The following is a 22163-nucleotide window of genomic DNA, read 5'->3' on the forward strand; positions in this document are numbered from 1 at the left end:
TAATAGTAATAATAATGGTAATGATCATAATAATAATAATGATCATAATAATAATAATAGTAATAACGAACATAATAATAATAAGTAATGATTATAATAATAATGATAATAATAATAGTAATAATGATGATAATGATAATAGTAATAATGATCATAATAATAATAATAGTAATAATGATGATAATGATAATAGTAATAATGATTATAATAATAATAATAATAATAGTAATAATAATAGTAATAATGATAGTAATATTGTCAGCAGGCCCAGATGTTGGAGCTTCTTCTCTGCAGCTGTGAACAGAAACTTTATAAACTCGTCATCAGACTCATCAGGTAATTTATTACATCATCAGAAACACTTTAAAATCTTCTGTCATTCAAACCTCCAACGTGTCCGACAGACCGCACGGAGAGTCTTTAAAGTCGCCGCCGTCGCTGCTTCTATGATTTGATGTTTAGTGAAGTCAGAATAAACTCCTCCTCTTTCTTTCTGCCCCGCTGCTGCTGCTCCTTACATATCCCATAATGCACCTGGTCGGGCTCCTCGTTAAGCTCGTTAAGTCTGGGGGGCGTAGCCACCTGGGACAGGAAGCAGCAGCCAGAGACCAGAGAAGAAGAAGAAGAACACAACGTTGATGCTGAAGAAACAGGCACGTTGGAATACTGAGTGTGTGTGTGTGTGTGTGTGTGTGTGTTCACTGTTTACAACAGTGGAAACAACGCTTCGTTTCTCACAGAAAAACACGTTCACGCCTGTTTGCTTTTCAACGTTTCCCGGCGCCGTCAGAGGGAGGAAGTGTGTGTCGGTGTGTAGATGTGTGTGTGTTGTTGTTGTTGTGTGTCGGGAGTCCGTCAGATGATCTCGAAGGTCTTCTTCAGCTCCATGATGAGCTGCCAGTCCTGTTTCGTCATCTCGTCTCTGAACCAGTTCTTCAGAGCGTCGATGGACGCCCGCGTGATCTGGAACACACAAACACGCTCCGACGTCATCGCCACGGAAAATACCACACCTTTAAATATATATATATATATATATACACACTTTAAATAGAAATAGAGTCAACATTATTACTTTAAATATAAATTCTTTAAATATAAATTCTTCAAATATAAATACTTTAAATATAAATACAGTAAATACAAAATAGAAAAAATTAAATATATAAATAAAAAATATTAATGAATAAATTAAAAAAAGGAATACAAATAAATAGAAAAAAATACATTACAAATATGTATAAATAAATAAGTAAATAAATAAATACCAAAATAGAAAATTTAAATAAAAGGAAACATTATTATAATATATATACAATATATATGTATATAATTAAAAAACATAGTAATAAGAGGTTGATATATTGACAGATGTGGAATAAAATGAACTGAAAAATAAAGTAATAAATTAAATACAAAAATATAATAAATACAATGAAAATGTTAATAAATATATAAATATAAATAAAAAATAATAAATAAAAGTATTTAAAAAATAATAAATTTAAATAAAGGAAAAATGTATAATTATAATAATAAATACATTCATTAAGGTTGATATGTTGACAGATATGGAATAAAGTTAATTATCAATAGAATATAAATAAAACAATAAATAATTAAGTTAAATAATATATATAAAAAATAAATAAATTAAAAAACACAAATTTAATAAAGGAAACAATAATAGTTATAATAATTAATACATTAATGAAAGATATAGTAATAAGAGGTTGATATATTGACAGATGTGGAATAATAAATAAAATCAAAATAAATTAAATAGAAGAAATATATAAATACATACAAAATATGAAAATACATAAAATGTAAAAAATAAATAAAGTAAAATAAATAAATATTCTAAATTTAAATAAATAAAGGAAACGATAATTATAATAATAATATTAATAATAATAATAATAATAAATGCATTGATTAAACACATAGTAATAATAAAAATAATAAGAGGTTGATATATTGAGAGATATGGAATAAAGTTAACTATTAATAAATAAAATACATAAATACATCAAAAATATGAATAAATAAATAAAATATAAAAATAAATAAATAATTAAAATAAATAAAATAAAAAAGGGAAACAAAATTATATAATTTAAAAATTAAAATAAATACATTAATTAAAAACATAGTAATAAGTTTGATAAAGTGACCGATGTGGAACAAAGCCGTTTATGTATTCAGACACTTCCATTCAGACCAAGTAGACCAATCACAGCTCTCGATGTCTCTACGTGGGGCTACATTTATGAGCTTGTCCGACTCCTGCAGACCGCCTACCGACAGGAGAATAACGGAACCAGAACCGGCTGGTTTACAGAACCGCGTTGTCCTTTAAAAGCTCTTTTATCTCGACTTCAACGCAAATCTTTAAACGCCGGCAGATCAAATACATCCTGACGTTTGCGAGCGTTTTAACACCGCCCCCCCTCCCCGCCCCGCTCCTCCTCCTTACCTTGCTGACGAGTGGGTCGGTGGCTTCAAAGTGGCGTCCGTACATCTTGGGCGACTCCCCGGGGATGGGCTCGATCTTGATGCAGATCTCCTGGCCTTTCTTGGCGCTGTCAACGGACTTGTGGTTCATCTCGATGCTGGTGACGATACCGATGTCCACGAACTGGAACACAAACACAAAGTTTTGATATTTAACCGGCTTACATATATATATATATATTTTTTATTTTTTATTATTACTATTATTTTTATTATTAATATTATATTATTATCATTGTTATAATTATTATTATTATAACTATTATTATTATAACTATTTTTATTAGCATTATTATTATTATTATTATTATTATTATGATGAAGGTCAAACCTGAACATTAAAGTAAAGTTGAAATGATGAAATCAAAAATCAACATAATTGCTTTAATTTAAAGCAGACGTCCAGTTTATCAGTTTAATTATGAAGTTTGTTTCACTTTGTCAATTTTAAAAATGAACTAAAAAGTGTTCGTCAATAATTATCATTTTCAAACCTAAAAATAAAAAGTTTTAAATGTTTTCAAACATCATAAATCGAAAATTAAATATGGATGTTATTAGTTTCATGTTTAAATATCGCTGTATAACGAGTATAACGAATAATAAATATAAATCACAGTATAAAGAATACATTTAAAGGAATAAATTTGAGTATAAATATGAAATTAAATTGGAATATATATAGAATTAAAAGAATAAATAAGAGTAGCAAAAATAAATTAAAAGATTTTTTTTTAATAAAAAATATTAAACTGAATAAATAAATTAGAGTATAAAGATTAAATTAAATATATACATATATATATATAATGTATAAGAACGCAGCGTCTGTGGGCGTGTCTTACCCCTTTATTGGGGACGCAGAGCGGCGTTCCCTGTCGCAGGACGCCGGCCTCGATGGTGACGCCCATCACGATGGGATCTCTGGAGTTGAAGATGAACTGAGGAAGAACTTTCAGCTTCACCGGGAACACCGCGATATGCCTGGAAACACATTAACCCTTTAAAGTCCGCAGTAGAAACCAGGCCGGCACACAATTCATCTAAATGTCATCGAAATATCAATATAACAATAACAATAATAATAATAATAATCAATTTACAGTCCCAGGAGGAACAATACTTGTGTAAAAATATCATTTTAAATACTAAAATAAAAACACATTGAGAAAAATAAATAGAGAAATAAAATAAATATATGAAAAATATGAATAAGTCAAATGTAAAAAATAAATAAATATGTGTGTGTATATATATATAAACAAATACATGAAAAATGTGAACAAATAAAATGTAAAAAATATAATAATAATAAATTAAATACAAAATATATAAACAAATACATCAAAAATAGGAATAAATAAAATGTAATAAATAAATTAATACGTTGTAAAAAATAAATAAATGAAAATACATTTTAAAAGCATAAAGATTAAATAAAGGAAAAAAAAAATATTATAATAAATATATTAATTAAAAAAGAGTAATAAGAAGTGGATATAATAAGTATTAATAAATAAAAGTAAATAGATTTAAATAGATTAAATAGAAAAAGTATGTAAATAAATAAATACATCAAAATATTAATATATAAATAAAATGTTAAAAATAAAATTAAAATAAATACATGAAAATAAATTACAAAAATTAAACAAAAGAAAACAATTATAGTTATAAAAAATAAATACAATAATTAAAAACCTTATAACTATAATAATTGATAAAAGTGTTAAAAAATACAACAATTTGACATGTTTCTTTTTATAAAATTGTTCTACATAAACACAAAACAGATCGATCCCAAAGATTTTGGTGACACTTTATAAATAAATAAATAAATATAGAATAAAGAGTTTTCCTACTTGAACTCATCCTGCTTGGCCTTCTTGTAGTCCTCTCTGTACTTGGTGAACGCGTCGAACAGATGGTAGATGATTTCAGCCCAAAAGATACGAACTCCCAGCGTGTCGGCCATCTCCTGACTTTCCCGCTCCACCTTTACGTCGAACGCCAAGATCACGGCGTACCTGCACACGACAACAACATCAGCGTCAATCAATCGCCTCAACTTCCTGTTGATCATTATGGTCGTGGTGTGATTGATTGGGGAGTGATAACTGAGAGCTTAGATGGTAATAGGTGACGTACTGTAGGTCGTGCTCCAGCATCGTCGACGCCTTCATTACATCCTTCTTATGAACCGGACCGATGTTGATGCCGGCGTACTGCAGAGAGACAAGCAGTGGTCAAAGGTCAGCTCCTCTTTTAGTTTCTGCTTCCTGTTGCTTTTCAGAGTAAGGCCCCGATGTGGGAGGCTTTACTAATAGTTTTTTAAAATGAGAGTGAAGATTTTTGTGCGCTGCTTTTGTGTTGCTGAACCAAGATGACAACGGTCAAAAAAACAAGATGACAACGGTCAAAAAAACAAGATGACAACGGTCAAAAACACAAGATGACAACGGTCAAAAAACAAGATGACAACGGTCAAAAAAACAAGATGACAACGGTCAAAAAACAAGATGACAACGGTCAAAAAAACAAGATGACAACGGTCAAAAAACCAAGACAGACAGGTAAACAGTGAAGGGGTACTTACGGGGACTTTGGATGTCCGGAGGAACTCCAGCAGAGCCTCCAGTGATCCCAGCGTGGATGCCTGGACGTAAACTCCTTTCTCCTCCAGCTTGATGCAGCTCAGCGTCTGTTTGAGCTCCCGCACCAGTTCATCCTGTAAACCAGCACCAGTCAGTGAACTGGGAGCCTCAGCGGGACCAGTAACAGACCTCTTTAACATGGTGGTGAGTGATGTGTGTGAATATTACCCTCAGGACGGGGATCTCGTCGTCCTTGTGAGCCACCAGCAGGGGGAGCCCCGCCAGCGTCTTCTCCAGGTCTTTACCCAGAATCTTCACGCCCTGAGCCGTCGACACCTCCTTGTGCTTCTCGTACTGGGTCTAATCAATCAATCAATCAATCAATCAATCAATGTAGCTCATGATGTCAGAGTCCCATAGGTCTTTTATTTTGAAACAAACCTTGACTCTGAGCTCCTTCAGCGGCGGCGGCAGCAGCAACCCTCTGATCTGCGTTACGATTGGTCCCTCCACCCCCGGTACGATGATGGTCTCTCCCTCCCGCAGTGTCCCGTTAATCAGGATGACGTCTATCGTGGTTCCCATCCCGGGCAGCGCTTTGACCTGAACACACAAGACGCCATCAACCGGAGGACAACGGTCAAAAAAACAAGATGGCAACGGACAGAAACCAAGACGACAACGGTCAAAAAACAAGACGACAACGGTCAAAAAACAAGACGACAACGGTCAAAAAACAAGATGACAACGGTCAAAAAACAAGACGACAACGGTCAAAAAACAAGACGACAACGGTCAAAAAACAAGACGGCAACGGTCAAAAAACAAGACGACAACGGTCAAAAAACAAGACGACAACGGTCAAAAAACAAGACGGCAACGGTCAAAAAACAAGACGGCAACGGTCAAAAAACAAGACGACAATGGTCAAAAAACAAGACGACAACGGTCAAAATACAAGACGACAACGGTCAAAAAACATGACGACAATGGCCAAAAAACAAGACGACAACGGTCAAAAAAACAAAATGACAACGGTCAAAAAACAAAATGACAACGGTCAAAAAACAAAATGAGAACAGTCAAAAAACAAGATGAAAACGGACGCCATCTGGAACGTGGTGGTCGGTCAACTACAACGTCAGACTCTCTTACCTCCATGACCTGAGCTCGCAGCTCGTCGCAGTGCGCCAGCCGGCGGGCCAGCATGGTCTGGGTGAGCTCCACCAACAGGGCGATGAGGTTCCCCATCCCGTCGCCGCTGTGGGCCGAGGTGGGAACCAACGACACGAACGTCCGGGGGTCTTTGTTCTCGTAGAACAAGGCGGCGTTGAGACCCTGAGGAGCAATAATAACACAACTTATAGATATAAGAAGAAGAAGAGCAATGCTGTGATTGGTTGATTGAGTGATGATGTAATGACCTGCTGAGCGAACTCTAAAATGACGGCCTTGACCCTCTCGTCGAACTCGTCCTTGGTGTTCTTCTTCTGCTTCTTCAGCGTGGCCACGACGTCCGTTTCTGGACTCTTCTTCCAGTCGTACAGACGGTCGATCTGACGACAGACAACGGCGTCAAAAAACAAGAAGAAGAAGAAGAAGAAGGTGGCGGAGGATGAGGAGGGGACTGACCTTGTTGAGGGCCACGATGAAGGGGCACTTCTTCTCCTTCAGCAGGTTGATGGACTCGAGCGTTTGAGGCTCCAGGCCGTGCATGATGTCCACCACCAGGATGGCGATGTCGCACAGAGAGCTGCCTCTGTTCCTCAGGTTACTGAGCGCACACATGCAGAACCAGGTTAACATTTTAACCGATTTAATGCATCAGTAGTGACGTTGAGGTTTGAACAAAACAAACAAACGGTGTTCCTCAAAGTCAAGAAAGGATCCTTCAACGGCTGAATGAGTCTTTCATTAAGAGGATTTTCAAAGATGTGTGTATCCTCCGCACTCCTAAAACACCCACAATCCTAAGCGCACGATGTGTTTCCTGTGCAGCGGTTGAAAATACGCTTGTAAACTTTACTTATTTCACCTCAGCAGTCCGCCAAAATCTGTTTCTGAACAAATTTGGCGAGGTAAAACTGCTGTTTTTTTCTATGTAGTCTGGCCGGTTGGTGTAGGTGTCACAACAACAGGTGTATCAGTCGTGCCTGTTACCTGAAGGACTCGTGTCCTGGCGTGTCGATGATCAGCATGCCGGGGATCCTCAGGTTTTCATGGTCAAACTGCACAGACGACACTCTCATTAACACGTTATTATATTATAATTATTATTATTATTAAAGTTGATAAATGTACGCGGGCGCCGTCCTACGTTTTTAACCATCCTCGTCTGCTCCTCGATCGTCTCCTGCGGGACGTTTGTGGCGCCGATCTGCTGAGTGATTCCTCCGGCCTCGCCGTCCTGCACGTTGGTGTGTCGCAGCTACACACACACACACACACACACACACACACACACACAGGTGAGATGGTTACCATGGTGATCTACATCATCAGAAACAGGAAGTGAATCTCTGGCTAAGCGTCACCTTGTCGAGGATCTTGGTCTTCCCGGTGTCTACGTGTCCGAGCACGCACACCACCGGCGACCTCAGCCTGTCCAGGTCGATGTTCTTTATGTTCTCCGCCCGCCGTTTCTATGGAAACACACAGTCAGTCAGTCAGAGACGGCGTGAAGAGAGGCGAGCTCTCACTCCTCCTCCTCTTCTCACCTCGATCCTCCTCTTGGCTCGGTCGTACAGCCGCTCATCCTTTGTCCTCCCGTCGTCGTCCTCGCTCTCGGTGCTCTCGTCCTCGCTCTCCTTCGCCGACCTCCTCTTCCCGTGACTTGCTGGCGGCGGAACTGCCACCGTCTGCGTCGTCTGCGCCTCCTTCTCTTCATCGCTTTCCTCGTCGTCATCGTCTTCATCCTCGTCCTCATCGTCGTCATCCTCGTCCTCGTCTTCGTCGCTACCGGCAGGCTGAGGAGGAGCGGCAGTGTCTTCCTTCACCTCGATGTGGACTTTCTTCAGCTCTGACACAACAGAGTATTAATACAACTACCGTTACTGCCTCTAGTAGTAGTAGTACTAGTACTACTAGTATAGTGGACAAATACTACTCCTCCTCCTCCTCCTCCTCCTCACCTTTCTCCTCATCGGTGGCGATGGCCTCCCAGTCGTCTACTGCTGCTTCTGGCTTCACCTCTGAGCACAGAAGAAGAAGAAGAAGAAGAAGAAGAAGAAGAGGAAAGAGAAGAGGAACAGGAAAAGGAAAAGAGGATGAAGAAGAACAGGAAGGGAGGAGGAAAGAGAGATGGAAAAGGAAGAGGAAGATGGACAGAAAGAGAGGAGGGAGAGAAGAAGAAGTCAGTGTCACCATGATGATGAATCCAGGTACTCTCTCTCTCTCTCTCTCTCCTGACTCACCTGGCTCTGCAGCCGGCGTCTCAGCTTCCGTCTCCATGGCAACGGGCTCCGGCGTCTCCGGGGTGGGCGATGTCACCTCTGATGTTTCTAGGAGAGAAGACAAGTGTTTTATTTAGGTTGTCATGGTAACAGTGATGATGATCCTGGTCCTGTTCTCAGGTGTGTTACCTTCAGGGGTCTGGATGATGGCGGCGGCGGCGGCGGCGGCGGGCTTCTTCTTCCTCTTGTCTCCGTAAACCGGCTTCTTCTTTGGCAGCGAGTCTTTGGTTGGCACCTCAATACCTACGCAGTAAAAGAACTGTGAGTACTGAGTAGTAAACAGGAAGTAACAGACCAGAGATAACATGTTGAGCTCTAGCGGACAGAGCTAGGCTAGCAGTCCCCCCTGCTTCCAGTCTTTATGCTAAGCTAAGCTAAGCTAAGCTAGCGTAGCCTCACCCTGGGCCTGCAGTATCTTGAGCGTGGCCTCGGCCCGAGCTCGCGCATCCTTCTGGGCTTTAGTGAGCAGCTTCCCCTCCTTCTTCAGACGCTCCTTCCTCTCCTTCTCCTTCTGCTTCTTCTTCTCCTTCCTCTCCAGCTCCAGGCGCTCCTATAAGGAGGGGTCAAAGGTCAGAGAGGGAGCCTGGTGGACGGTTCAGATGTTAAAGGAGGAAGAGGAGGTGTGTTACCTGCTCCTCCCTCTGCTTCTCCATCTCCTCCAGCCTCTTCAGGCGCTCCTCCTCCTCCCTCTTGGCTTGCTCCTCCTCCTACAGACGGAAAACGTTAACCATCATCACACTTTAAAAACTCACCGTTGACTCCGTGACTACGTTACCCAGAATGCCCCACCTCCTTCATCTTGGCCAGAGCCTCCTGCATGGCCTTCACTGTGGCCTTGCTGGGTCCCTTCTTCTTCTCCTCCTTCTCAACCTTCTCCCCCTTCTTCTTCTTCTTGTCTTTCTTCTTCTTGTCACCCTCGACCTCGACCTCGGCCTCGGCCTCCTCTGCAAAGAAAACAACAGAAACAAAAGAAAGAAGAAGAAGAAGAAGAAGAATAAGAAGAAGAAGGAGAAAAGAGAGGAAGAAAAAAATTAAAAGTGGAAAAACAATTAATAAAAAGCATGGAATTTTTTTTTTAAAAAAGTGGAAGAAAAAAGAAAAAGAAAATAAGGAAGAAAATAAATAAAAAGAAGAAAAAAGTCAAATTAAAATTATAAATTAAAAAGAATATAAAAATAAAAAAATTATGAAAAAAGAAAAAGTGGAAAAAGTAGCAAAAAAGAAAGAGAAGAGAAAAGAAAAAAAGAAAAAGAAATAATAAAAAGAACAATAATAAAATAAGGAAGAAAAAAAATTAAAAGAAAAAAGAAAAACAAGAAGAAGAAGAAATTTAGTGAAATCTGCAGCTTTAAAGGCGTATTTATAACTTCCTGTCTGACTATCTTACCTTCACCTGCAGGCTCCGCCCCTTCCTGTTCCTCCTCCGCTGCTACAGGTGGAGCTACCTGAGGGGGCGTGGCCTCGGCCATCTTCTTCTCTGGCTCCACGCTGCCCTCCTTCTCCTTCTCCTTCTCCCTCTCCTTCTGCTTCTTCTGCTTCATCCTGTCCTCCTCCTTCTTCTTCTTGTCCCGCTCCTTCTTCTCCGCCTTCTTCTGCGCCGCCGTCTTCATCTTGAGGCCTCCTCCTCCTCCATCCTCCGCCTCCTCCTCGTCCTCGGTGTCCGCCTTCGCCGCTTTGCCTTTGTTCTTCTTCTTCCTGTCTCTCCTGGAGGTTAAGTCCTCGTCGTCGTCCTCTGAGCCGTCCTCCTCCTTCCCTCCTCCTCCTCCTCCCTTCAGGTCTTTGTTCTCCTCTTGGTCCGACACCGAGGGTTTTTTACCTCCTTTGGTTTTGAGGCGAGATTGTGATCCGCTGTCGTCGTCAGAGTCAGAGGGAGGAGCAGCAGGAGGCGCAGCAGGAGGCGCCGCCTGGAGACAGGAGGAGAAACATACGGAGGCTCAGAAGGGACAAAGTCTGGATTTTATACAGTTATATACCCAAAACCATAAAGAGACCTCCTCGGACTCCTAGACTACGTTACCCACAATCCCCTCTGATGCTCTGAGACACAGAGGAGGAAGAGGAAGAGAAAGAGAGAAGAGGAGGAGGAGGAGAAGATAAACAGAAGGAAAGACCGAAGAAGATGGGGAGGAGGAGAAGAAGGAAAGAGAGGAGGAAGAGGAAAGAGAGGAGGAGGAGGAAAGAGATGAGGAGGAGGAGGAGGAAAGAGATGAGGAGGAGGAGAAAGAGGAGAAGAGGAGAGAAGAAGATTATGAGGAAGAGGAGGAAAGAGAGGAGGATGAGAAGAAGGAAAGAGAGGAGGAGAAGGAAAGAGAGAAGGAGGAGGAGGAAAGAGATGCGGAGGAGGAGGAGGAGGAGAAAGAGGAAGAGGAGGAGGAAAGAGAAGATTATGAGGAGAAGATAAACAGAAGGAAAGACCAAAGAAGATGAGGAGGAGAAGAAGGAAAGAGAGGAGGAGGAGGAGAAGAAGGAAAGAGAGGAGGAGGAGGAGGAGAAGAAGGAAAGAGAGGAGGAGGAGGAGGAGAAGAAGGAAAGAGAGGAGGAGGAGAAGAAGGAAAGAGAGGAGGAGAAGAGGAAGAGGAGGAGGAATCAGACTCATCAGACTACGTTACCCACAATCCCCTCTGACGCTCTGCTGGTTTGTACGTGTTGTCTTCTCTCACCTTGTTGTCGTCCTTCTGCTCTCCGTTCCTCTGCTCTCCATCAACCTGACCTTCTCCTTCATCACCCTCCTCATCCTCAGGGCTGCCTCCTCCTTTCTTCCCCTTCCTGGTCTTCTTCTTCTCTGGTCTGGGAGGCTCCACGCTCTCCACCTCCTCCTCCTCCTTCTGCAGAAGAAGACGTTATTAGATAGATAGATATGTAGATCTATAGATAGATAGATGGATATATATGTAAAGTAATGTGATGTAAAGATGTTGAGGAGGGCTGACCTTTGATTTTCCTCCCTGAGTCTCCAGAGACAACTCCTCCAGCTCCTTCAGGATCTCCTCCTCACTGCAGGAGGACACACACAACCACTGTTACACTGATGAAGAAGAGGAGGAGGAGGAGAGGAGTAAGAAAGAGATAAAGATGAAGAGGAGGAGGAGGAGAAGAGGAAGAAGAGGAGTAGGAAAGAGATAAAGATGAAGAAGAAGAGGAGCGGGGAAGGAGGAGAAGAATAGGAGGAGGACGAGGAGGAGGAGAAGAAGAAGAAGAAGAAAAAGAAGAAGATGGTGATGATGAAGAGGAGGAAGAGGAGAAGAAGAGGTGTAAGAAAGAGAATATGATGAAGAAGAAGAGGAGGAGTAAGAAAGAGATAAAGAAGAAGAAGAGGAGTAAGAAAGAGATAAAGATGAAGAAGAAGAAGATGGTGATGATGAAGAGGAGGAAAGAAGAAGAGGAGGAGGAAAAGGAGAAGAAGAAGAGGAGTAAGAAAGAGAAGATGATGAAGAAGAAGAGGAGGTGTAGTGTGTGTCTTACTCGTAGTCATCCTTCTTGGCTCCTCCTCCTCCTCCCTTCTTCTTCTTCTTCCCTCTGATCTCTCTGGAGGCTCCGGCTCCTTCTATCTCTGCAGCCAGAGCATCGATGTCCACGCCGCCCTCCTCCTTAGCACTAGACACAGATCAATAACAATATCAATACTGATCAATACCAGCCAATCAGAGCATCGATGTCCACGCCGCCCTCCTCCTTAGCACTAGACACAGATCAATAACAATATCAATACTGATCAATACCAGCCAATCAGAGCATCGATGTCCACGCAGCCCTCCTCCTTAGCACTGATCACACACATCAATAACAACCAATAACTGATCAATACCAACCAATCAGGAATAGTCGTAATATTACTCCTCGACCTCACTGCTGCCTTTGACACCATCTCCCACCCACTACTCATCACACGTCTGACTGATATTGGTATCACCGGTGTTGCACTCACATGGTTCTCCTCATACCTCACCGACAGACTACAATTTGTGAAACTGGGTAATCACAGGTCAAGGTGCTCCGCTGTTTCACTGGGTGTCCCCCAGGGGTCAGTATTGGGTCCACTCCTGTTTATCATTTACCTCCTTCCCCTTGGCACTATCCTCCGTCATCACAATGTCCGATTCCACTGTTATGCCGATGACACACAGGTCTACATTTCCACTGCACCCACTGCAGCCCTGCCACCCGCCTCCCTCACCACCTGCCTTCAACACATCAGGAGCTGGATGAGCAGGAACTTTTTAAAACTCAACAGCCATAAAACCGAGGCCCTGCTCATCGGCTCCAAGAACAACATCTCCAAAACTCAACACACCACTGCTCAAAACATCACCATTGATGGCTTCCCAGTACCGTTCTCCACCCATGTCAAGAGTCTTGGGGCCACCCTGGACAGCACACTCTCTTTTTCATCCCACATAAAAAACATCACCCGGACTGCCTTCTTCCACCTCCGCAACATCTCCAGACTCCGCCCATCCCTGTCCCACTCCAGCACTGAAATCCTGGTTCACTCATTTGTTACATCCCGGATCGACTATTGCAACGCTGTCCTCTCTGGCATTCCCATCAAACTACTCAACAGACTCCAAATCATTCAGAACTCTGCCGCCCGGATCATCACCCGCACCAAGTCCTCCGACCACATCACCCCCATCCTCATCCAGCTGCACTGGCTCCCTGTTAAATCCCGGATCGATTACAAAAACCTTCTGCTCACCTACAAAGCCCTCCATAACCTCGCCCCCACCTACCTCGCAGACCTCCTCCAGGAGTGCGCCCCCTCCCGTTCCCTCCGCTCATCATCAGCCGGACTTCTGACCACCCCCACCTCACGCCTCAGCACCGTGGGAGCCAGGGCGTTCAGCTGCTCTGCTCCCAGGTTATGGAACTCACTCCCCCCACACATCCGGCAGTCTGACAATATCACATCATTCAAATCCCTCCTGAAAACCCACCTGTTTAAACTGGCCTACTCTATATAGTACTCATCATCACCCATCCTATGTGTCTGTACAAATATGTTTCTGTCATGTCCTGTTGTTTTTAGATTATTTTATCTGTCAATGTTTTAACTGATTTTTGTAAGGTGTCCTTGGGTGTCCAGAAAGGCGCCACTAAATAAAATGTATTATTATTATTATTATTATTAGTAAAGTCATAACTTTACGAGAAAAACAGAAAATAAGACGTAAAATGACTACTTTATAATATTATGACTTTACTCTCTAAACCTCAGATGTGTGTTTTCCTCAGTGTGGTCCTAATACTCCGTCACACCGTCGAACCATAGACCTACAACTATGATCAATAATAATGAAAACAAAAGAACAGTTATTCATATTCATGTTTATAAATCCACAGAGAGCCTCTGGAGAGGAGCTGAAGAGACGCAGGCTGCTGACCTCTGATCTATACCAATCAATACCAATCAATACTGATCAATACTGATCAATACCAGCCTCCATAGAGATAAGAGCTCTCTCTGTCTCTCTTTCTCTCTCTCTCTCTGTCTTTCTCTCTGTCTCTATGTCTCTCTGTGTCTCTATGTCTCTCTCTGTCTCTCTCTCTCCGTCTCTCTTCGTCTCTCTTTCTCTCTGTCTCTCTATGTCTCTCTCTTTCTCTCTATGTCTCTCTCTTTCTCTCTCTTTCTCTCTGTCTCTCTATGTCTCTCTCTTTCTCTCTGTCTCTCTGTGTCTCTATGTCTCTCTCTGTCTCTCTATGTCTCTCTCTGTCTCTCTATGTCTCTCTCTTTCTCTCTGTCTCTCTATGTCTCTCTCTTTCTCTCTGTCTCTCTGTGTCTCTATGTCTCTCTCTGTCTCTCTATGTCTCTCTCTTTCTCTCTCTTTCTCTCTGTCTCTCTATGTCTCTCTCTTTCTCTCTCTTTCTCTCTCTCTCCGTCTCTCTTCGTCTCTCTTTCTCTATGTCTCTCTATGTCTCTCTCTTTCTCTCTCTCTCCGTCTCTCTTCGTCTCTCTTTCTCTATGTCTCTCTATGTCTCTCTCTTTCTCTCTGTGTCTCTATGTCTCTCTATGTCTCTCTCTGTCTCTCTCTGTCTCTCTCTCTCTATGTCTCTCTATGTCTCTCTATGTCTCTCTCTGTCTCTCTCTCTCCGTCTCTCTTCGTCTCTCTTTCTCTATGTCTCTCTATGTCTCTCTCTTTCTCTCTGTGTCTCTCTGTGTCTCTATGTCTCTCTATGTCTCTCTCTTTCTCTCTCTTTCTCTCTGTCTCTCTATGTCTCTCTCTTTCTCTCTGTCTCTCTGTGTCTCTATGTCTCTCTCTGTCTCTCTATGTCTCTCTCTTTCTCTCTCTTTCTCTCTGTCTCTCTATGTCTCTCTCTTTCTCTCTCTTTCTCTCTCTCTCCGTCTCTCTTCGTCTCTCTTTCTCTATGTCTCTCTATGTCTCTCTCTTTCTCTCTGTCTCTCTGTGTCTCTATGTCTCTCTCTGTCTCTCTGTGTCTCTATGTCTCTCTGTCTCTCTCTCTCCGTCTCTCTCCGTCTCTCTTCGTCTCTATGTCTCTCTGTCTCTCTCTCTATGTCTCTCTCTGTCTCTCTATGTCTCTCTCTTTCTCTCTCTTTCTCTCTGTCTCTCTGTCTCTCTGTGTCTCTGTGTCTCTATGTCTCTCTCTTTCTCTCTGTCTCTCTGTGTCTCTATGTCTCTCTGTCTCTCTCTCTCCGTCTCTCTCCGTCTCTTTCTCTGTCTCTCTATGTCTCTCTCTTTCTCTCTCTTTCTCTCTCTGTGTCTCTATGTCTCTCTGTCTCTCTCTGTCTCTCTCTCTCCGTCTCTCTTCGTCTCTCTTTCTCTATGTCTCTATGTCTCTCTCTTTCTCTCTGTCTCTGTGTCTCTATGTCTCTCTCTCTCCGTCTCTCTCCGTCTCTCTTCGTCTCTCTTTCTCTATGTCTCTATGTCTCTCTCTTTCTCTGTGTCTCTGTGTCTCTATGTCTCTCTCTTTCTCTCTGTGTCTCTATGTCTCTCTCTGTCTCTCTATGTCTCTATGTCTCTCTGTCTCTCTCTCTCCGTCTCTCTCCGTCTCTCTTTCTCTCTGTCTCTCTCTTTCTCTCTCTTTCTCTCTGTGTCTCTATGTCTCTCTCTGTCTCTCTCTCTCTGTCTCTCTGTCTCTCTCCGTCTCTCTTCGTCTCTCTTTCTCTCTGTGTCTCTATGTCTCTATGTCTCTCTGTGTCTCTCTCTCTCCGTCTCTCTTCGTCTCTCTTTCTCTCTGTCTCTCTCCGTCTCTCTTCGTCTCTCTTTCTCTATGTCTCTCTCTTTCTCTCTCTTTCTCTCTGTGTCTCTATGTCTCTCTATGTCTCTCTCTGTCTCTCTCTGTCTCTCTCTGTCTCTCTCTGTCTCTCTCTGTCTCTCTCCGTCTCTCTTCGTCTCTCTGTCTCTCTGTGTCTCTCTCTCTCTGAACAATGAGAACCTGCTGACTGGACGCTGTCTTTTATTACCCATCAGCCCCTCTGACACACGGCGAGCACCATCTGATCTGGTAGTGGAGTATTTCCAGAGTGGTACTAGTAGTTTTACTACAGTAACGTACCTGAATACTTCCTGTACCTCTCATAAAGACCTCAGGTGTACCACCAGGTGAGCAGATACTCAGTAGTACTGTAGTAAAGTACCTGAATACTTGTTGTAGTAGTACCGTAGTAAAGTACCTGAATACTTCATGTAGTAGTACTAGTACTGTAGTAAAGTATACTTCATGTACTAGTACTGTTGTATTCATCATGTAGTGTACTAGTACTGTAGTAAAGTATACTTGTAGTTCTAGTACTGTAGTATACTTGTAGTACTAGTATTGTAGTATACTTCATGTAGTGTACTAGTACTGTAGTAAAGTATACTTGTAGAACTAGTACTGTAGTGAAGTATACTTGTAGTACTAGTACTGTAGTATACTTCATGTAGTGTACTAGTACTGTAGTAAAGTATACTTGTAGAACTAGTACTGTAGTGAAGTATACTTGTAGTACTAGTACTGTAGTATACTTCATGTAGTGTACTAGTACTGTAGTAAAGTACACTTGTAGAACTAGTACTGTAGTGAAGTATACTTGTAGTACTAGTACTGTAGTATACTTCATGTAGTGTACTAGTACTGTAGTAAAGTACACTTGTAGAACTAGTACTGTAGTGAAGTATACTTGTAGTACTAGTACTGTAGTATTCATCATGTACTAGTACTGTAGTATTCATCATGTACTAGTACTGTAGTATACTTGTAGTACTAGTACTGTAGTGAAGTATACTTCATGTACTAGTACTGTAGTGAAGTATACTTGTAGTACTAGTATTGTAGTGAAGTATACTTCATGTACTAGTACTGTAGTGAAGTATACTTGTAGTACTAGTACTGTAGTGTAGTATACTTCATGTACTAGTACTGTAGTGAAGTATACTTCATGTACTAGTACTGTAGTGAAGTACACTTCATGTACTAGTACTGTAGTGAAGTATACTTGTAGTACTAGTACTGTAGTGTAGTATACTTCATGTACTAGTACTGTAGTGTAGTATACTTCATGTACTAGTACTGTAGTGTAGTATACTTCATGTAGTAGTACTGTAGTGAAGTATACTTCATGTACTAGTACTGAAGTATACTTGTAGTACTAGTACTGTAGTGAAGTATACTTCATGTAGTAGTACTGTAGTGAAGTATACTTCATGTACTAGTACTGTAGTGAAGTATACTTCATGTACTAGTACTGTAATATACTTCATGTACTAGTACTGTAGTGAAGTATACTTCATGTACTAGTACTGTAATGAAGTATACTTCATGTACTAGTACTGTAGTGTAGTACACTTCATGTACTAGTACTGTAGTGTAGTACACTTCATGTACTAGTACTGTAGTGAAGTATACTTCATGTAGTGTACTAGTACTGTAGTATACTTGTAGTACTAGTACTGTAGTGTAGTATACTTGTAGTACTAGTACTGTAGTATATTTGTAGTACTAGTACTGTAGTGTAGTATACTTGTAGTACTAGTACTGTAGTGTAGTATACTTGTAGTACTAGTACTGTAGTGTAGTATACTTGTAGTACTAGTACTGTACTGTAGTATACTTGTAGTACTAGTACTGTAGTATACTTGTAGTACTAGTACTGTACTGTAGTATACTTGTAGTACTAGTACTGTAGTATACTTGTAGTACTAGTACTGTAGTGTACTTGTAGTACTAGTACTGTAGTGTACTTGTAGTACTAGTACTGTAGTGTAGTATACTTGTAGTACTAGTACTGTAGTGTAGTATACTTGTAGTACTAGTACTGTAGTATACTTGTAGTACTAGTACTGTAGTATACTTGTAGTACTAGTACTGTACTGTAGTATACTTGTAGTACTAGTACTGTAGTATACTTGTAGTACTAGTACTGTAGTATACTTGTAGTACTAGTACTGTAGTATACTTGTAGTACTAGTACTGTAGTATACTTGTAGTACTAGTACTGTAGTATACTTGTAGTACTAGTACTGTACTGTAGTATACTTGTAGTACTAGTACTGTAGTATACTTGTAGTACTAGTACTGTAGTGTACTTGTAGTATTAGTACTGTAGTGTACTTGTAGTACTAGTACTGTAGTGTAGTATACTTGTAGTACTAGTACTGTAGTATACTTGTAGTACTAGTACTGTACTGTAGTATACTTGTAGTACTAGTATTGTAGTGTAGTATACTTGTAGTACTAGTACTGTAGTATACTTGTAGTACTAGTACTGTAGTATACTTGTAGTACTAGTACTGTAGTGTAGTATACTTGTAGTACTAGTACTGTAGTATACTTGTAGTACTGTAGTGTAGTATACTTGTAGTACTAGTACTGTAGTGTAGTATACTTGTAGTACTAGTACTGTACTGTAGTATACTTGTAGTACTAGTACTGTAGTATACTTGTAGTACTAGTACTGTAGTGTACTTGTAGTACTAGTACTGTAGTGTAGTATACTTGTAGTACTAGTACTGTAGTATACTTGTAGTACTAGTATTGTAGTATACTTGTAGTACTAGTACTGTAGTGTACTTGTAGTACTAGTACTGTAGTGTACTTGTAGTACTAGTACTGTAGTATACTTGTAGTACTAGTACTGTAGTGTAGTATACTTGTAGTACTAGTACTGTACTGTAGTATACTTGTAGTACTAGTACTGTAGTATACTTGTAGTACTAGTACTGTAGTATACTTGTAGTACTGTAGTGTAGTATACTTGTAGTACTAGTACTGTAGTGTAGTATACTTGTAGTACTAGTACTGTACTGTAGTATACTTGTAGTACTAGTACTGTAGTATACTTGTAGTACTGTAGTGTAGTATACTTGTAGTACTAGTACTGTACTGTAGTATACTTGTAGTACTAGTACTGTACTGTAGTATACTTGTAGTACTAGTACTGTAGTGTACTTGTAGTACTAGTAGTGTAGTATACTTGTAGTACTAGTACTGTAGTGTACTTGTAGTACTAGTAGTGTAGTATACTTGTAGTACTAGTACTGTAGTGTACTTGTAGTACTAGTACTGTACTGTACTTGTAGTACTAGTACTGTAGTATACTTGTAGTACTAGTACTGTAGTGTAGTATACTTGTAGTACTAGTACTGTAGTGTAGTATACTTGTAGTACTAGTACTGTAGTATACTTGTAGTACTAGTACTGTAGTGTAGTATACTTGTAGTACTAGTACTGTAGTGTAGTATACTTGTAGTACTAGTACTGTAGTGTAGTATACTTGTAGTACTAGTACTGTAGTATACTTGTAGTACTGTAGTGTAGTATACTTGTAGTACTGTAGTGTAGTATACTTGTAGTACTAGTACTGTAGTGTAGTATACTTGTAGTACTAGTACTGTAGTGTAGTATACTTGTAGTACTAGTACTGTAGTATACTTGTAGTACTGTAGTGTAGTATACTTGTAGTACTAGTACTGTAGTATACTTGTAGTACTGTACTGTAGTGTACTTGTAGTACTAGTACTGTACTGTAGTGTACTTGTAGTACTAGTACTGTAGTGTAGTATACTTGTAGTACTAGTACTGTACTGTAGTGTACTTGTAGTACTAGTACTGTACTGTAGTGTACTTGTAGTACTAGTACTGTAGTGTAGTATACTTGTAGTACTAGTACTGTAGTGTAGTGTACTTGTAGTACTAGTACTGTACTGTAGTGTACTTGTAGTACTAGTACTGTAGTGTACTTGTAGTACTAGTACTGTACTGTAGTGTACTTGTAGTACTAGTACTGTAGTGTAGTATACTTGTAGTACTAGTACTGTAGTGTAGTGTACTTGTAGTACTAGTACTGTACTGTAGTGTACTTGTAGTACTAGTACTGTAGTGTACTTGTAGTACTAGTACTGTAGTGTACTTGTAGTACTAGTACTCAGTATTCATCAGCTGTCACATTGTCAGAGTCTGACTAGAGATAACGAGGCTAACAGCTAGTTAGCTTAGCTCTAGTGTTGTTAGCATGTAGCCGCTGGTGAACCGGTGTGTTAGCTGAACACGTAGAGCCGAGATAGAGAGCTGAGGGTCGGCCTGAGAGCTGAGGGTCGGCCTGAGAGCAGCCGAGCAGCGAGCAGCTCACTGGAAGCTAACAGCTAACTGCTAACTGCCAACAAGCCTGTTTCTCGTGGTTCGCCTCAGCTAGCTGCTAAGCTAACAGCTAACAGCTAACCGCTAGCAGCTAGCAGGCCTGTGTGTGTCTCGTGCTGTTCAGGTGTTCCCAGGTACACTCGGTGAGTTCTGTCTCACCTGTCCTCTCCGGACTTCTTCTGCTTCTTGCCCATCCTGCTGCCGCGGCGGTTCTCCGGTTCTCGGTCCGGTTCTGGTTCTGATCCGGTTCCGGTTCCAGTTCTGATCCGCTGGACGGATCTCATCCACTCACAGATCTCCTAGTGACGGACACTCAGCGGGGAGGGCTCACTCCGCTGCTCTTTCCTCTCATCGACCAGCGATCTGTGAACAATAACATCTTATTTCATTTATTGGTGTCTTGTATATGTATGTTATTATTATTATCATTAGTAGTAGTAGTAGTTGTAGCATTATTTATTTATTTATTTTATGAAGTGTTATTTATTGTCCAGATTTTCTTTTGCTTAGAAAATAAGAAAAAATAAGAGATTTAAAACAATAAATAATAAAAAATAAGAGATGTAAATCAATAAATAATAACAAATAAGAGATTTACTTCAATAAATAATAAAGATAAGAGATGTAAATCAATAAATAATAAAGATAAGAGATGTAAATCAATAAATAATAACAAATAAGAGATTTACTTCAAATAAATAATAAAAAATAGGAGATTTAAATCAATAAACAATCAATAATAAGAGATTACTTCAATAAATAATCAATTAATTAATTAATACAGATTTAATTTGTCACAGCTTGAAATAATTTTTTTATACTTAAAATGAAAAAATATAGTTTATTTATTTATTTTATTATTGTTATTGTCAAGAATTTTTTTTGCTTAGAAAAAAACATCTTATTTAAATATTTCTACTTGTGTGTGTACTTTCTTTCGTTTCTTGTATATGTATGTTTATATTATTATTATTATTATTATTATTGTTGTTATTAATTTATCTATTTATTTATTTTATTTAGTGTTATTTATTGTCCAGAAAATTAGAAAATAAAATCTTGTTTAAATATTTCTACTTGTGTACATAATTTATTGTGTTTCCTTTATATATATATGTTTTAAATTAAATTATTCATTTATTTTTATTTTTTATTCTCATTTACAATTATTTATTTGTATTTAATGTTATGTTTGTTCATTTTTTTCTTTTTACCATGATAATCTGTGTTATTGGGGACGGGAAGGAGGTTTTTTGTGAATTTCTTTTGTTTTTTTCTGTTTATTCAAAATGAAAAAAGACAATAAACATAGTATGAATAAAAAGAAAATGTAAAATAGCATTATAATATGTAATAATAAATGTAATTAAAATGTAATAATATAATCTTAATCTTAATAATAATAGCTGTAAAAATGTAGAGCCCGTGGCTATATATAATATAACTATAAAATATGAATACATTGGTAATAAAAGGTCATATTTAGACAACATGATGAGTAAATAAGCATTTAGTTCCAGGAGAAAATAGCGGAGTGACACCTCCTCCTTTTTCTCTCTCTCCTCCAGCAGCACGCATGGCTCGAATCAGAGGGATTGCGCATGCGCATTGTGACCTCTCTGAGACACGTCACGATTTTGACCCCAACAAATCAAATAATCAATAATAAAGAGATTTAAATCAATAAATAATAAATAACAAGAGATTTACTTAAATAAATAATCAATAATAAAGAGATTTAAATCAATAAATAATCATAAATAAGAGATTTAAATCAATAAATAAGAGATTTAAATCAATAACTAATCATAAGATATTTACATCAATAAATAATCAATAAGAGATTTACTTCAATAAATAATCAATTAATTAATGAATACAGATTTAATTAGTCACAGCTTGAAATATATATATTTTTTTTTACTTGAAATGAGAAAATATAGTTTATTTATTTATTTATTTTATTAATCACAGCAGAAATGCAAAGAACAAACGATCTGATAATAGTTGTAATTAAGGCAACAAT

General features: G+C 39.4%; 1 protein-coding gene across 1 annotated transcript; it reads right to left on the reverse strand.

Annotated features, from left to right (window-relative positions):
- Positions 1-323: 323 nt before the first annotated feature.
- On the reverse strand, positions 324-20437 carry eif5b (eukaryotic translation initiation factor 5B). Its single transcript, XM_074626822.1, has 26 exons — positions 20297-20437; positions 12026-12157; positions 11494-11557; positions 11224-11388; positions 9951-10467; positions 9353-9507; positions 9193-9270; positions 8963-9113; positions 8693-8806; positions 8525-8611; positions 8243-8302; positions 7829-8130; positions 7646-7753; positions 7429-7539; positions 7272-7339; positions 6744-6885; positions 6536-6667; positions 6267-6449; positions 5553-5714; positions 5340-5471; positions 5114-5245; positions 4666-4742; positions 4380-4544; positions 3363-3501; positions 2480-2641; positions 324-963 (listed from the first exon to the last, which is right to left on the reverse strand). The coding sequence occupies exons 1-26, from the start codon at positions 20419-20421 to the stop codon at positions 856-858; spliced, it is 3771 nt and encodes a 1256-aa protein (XP_074482923.1). The 5' UTR covers positions 20422-20437; the 3' UTR covers positions 324-855.
- Between the last annotated feature and the right edge of the window lie 1726 nt (positions 20438-22163).

Source organism: Sebastes fasciatus, chromosome 24 (genome assembly GCF_043250625.1).
Source record: "Sebastes fasciatus isolate fSebFas1 chromosome 24, fSebFas1.pri, whole genome shotgun sequence".
NCBI lineage: Eukaryota > Metazoa > Chordata > Actinopteri > Perciformes > Sebastidae > Sebastes > Sebastes fasciatus.

Coding starts and splice junctions, on each gene's coding strand:
- eif5b (XM_074626822.1), bottom strand. CDS start 20,421: ATGAGATCCGTCCAGCGGATCAGAACTGGAACCGGAACCGGATCAGAA. Junction 12,158..20,296: donor AAGAAGTCCGGAGAGGACAG/GTGAGACAGAAC, acceptor ATCTGTGTCTAG/TGCTAAGGAGGAGGGCGGCG. Junction 8,303..8,524: donor GACGCCGGCTGCAGAGCCAG/GTGAGTCAGGAG, acceptor TTCTGTGCTCAG/AGGTGAAGCCAGAAGCAGCA.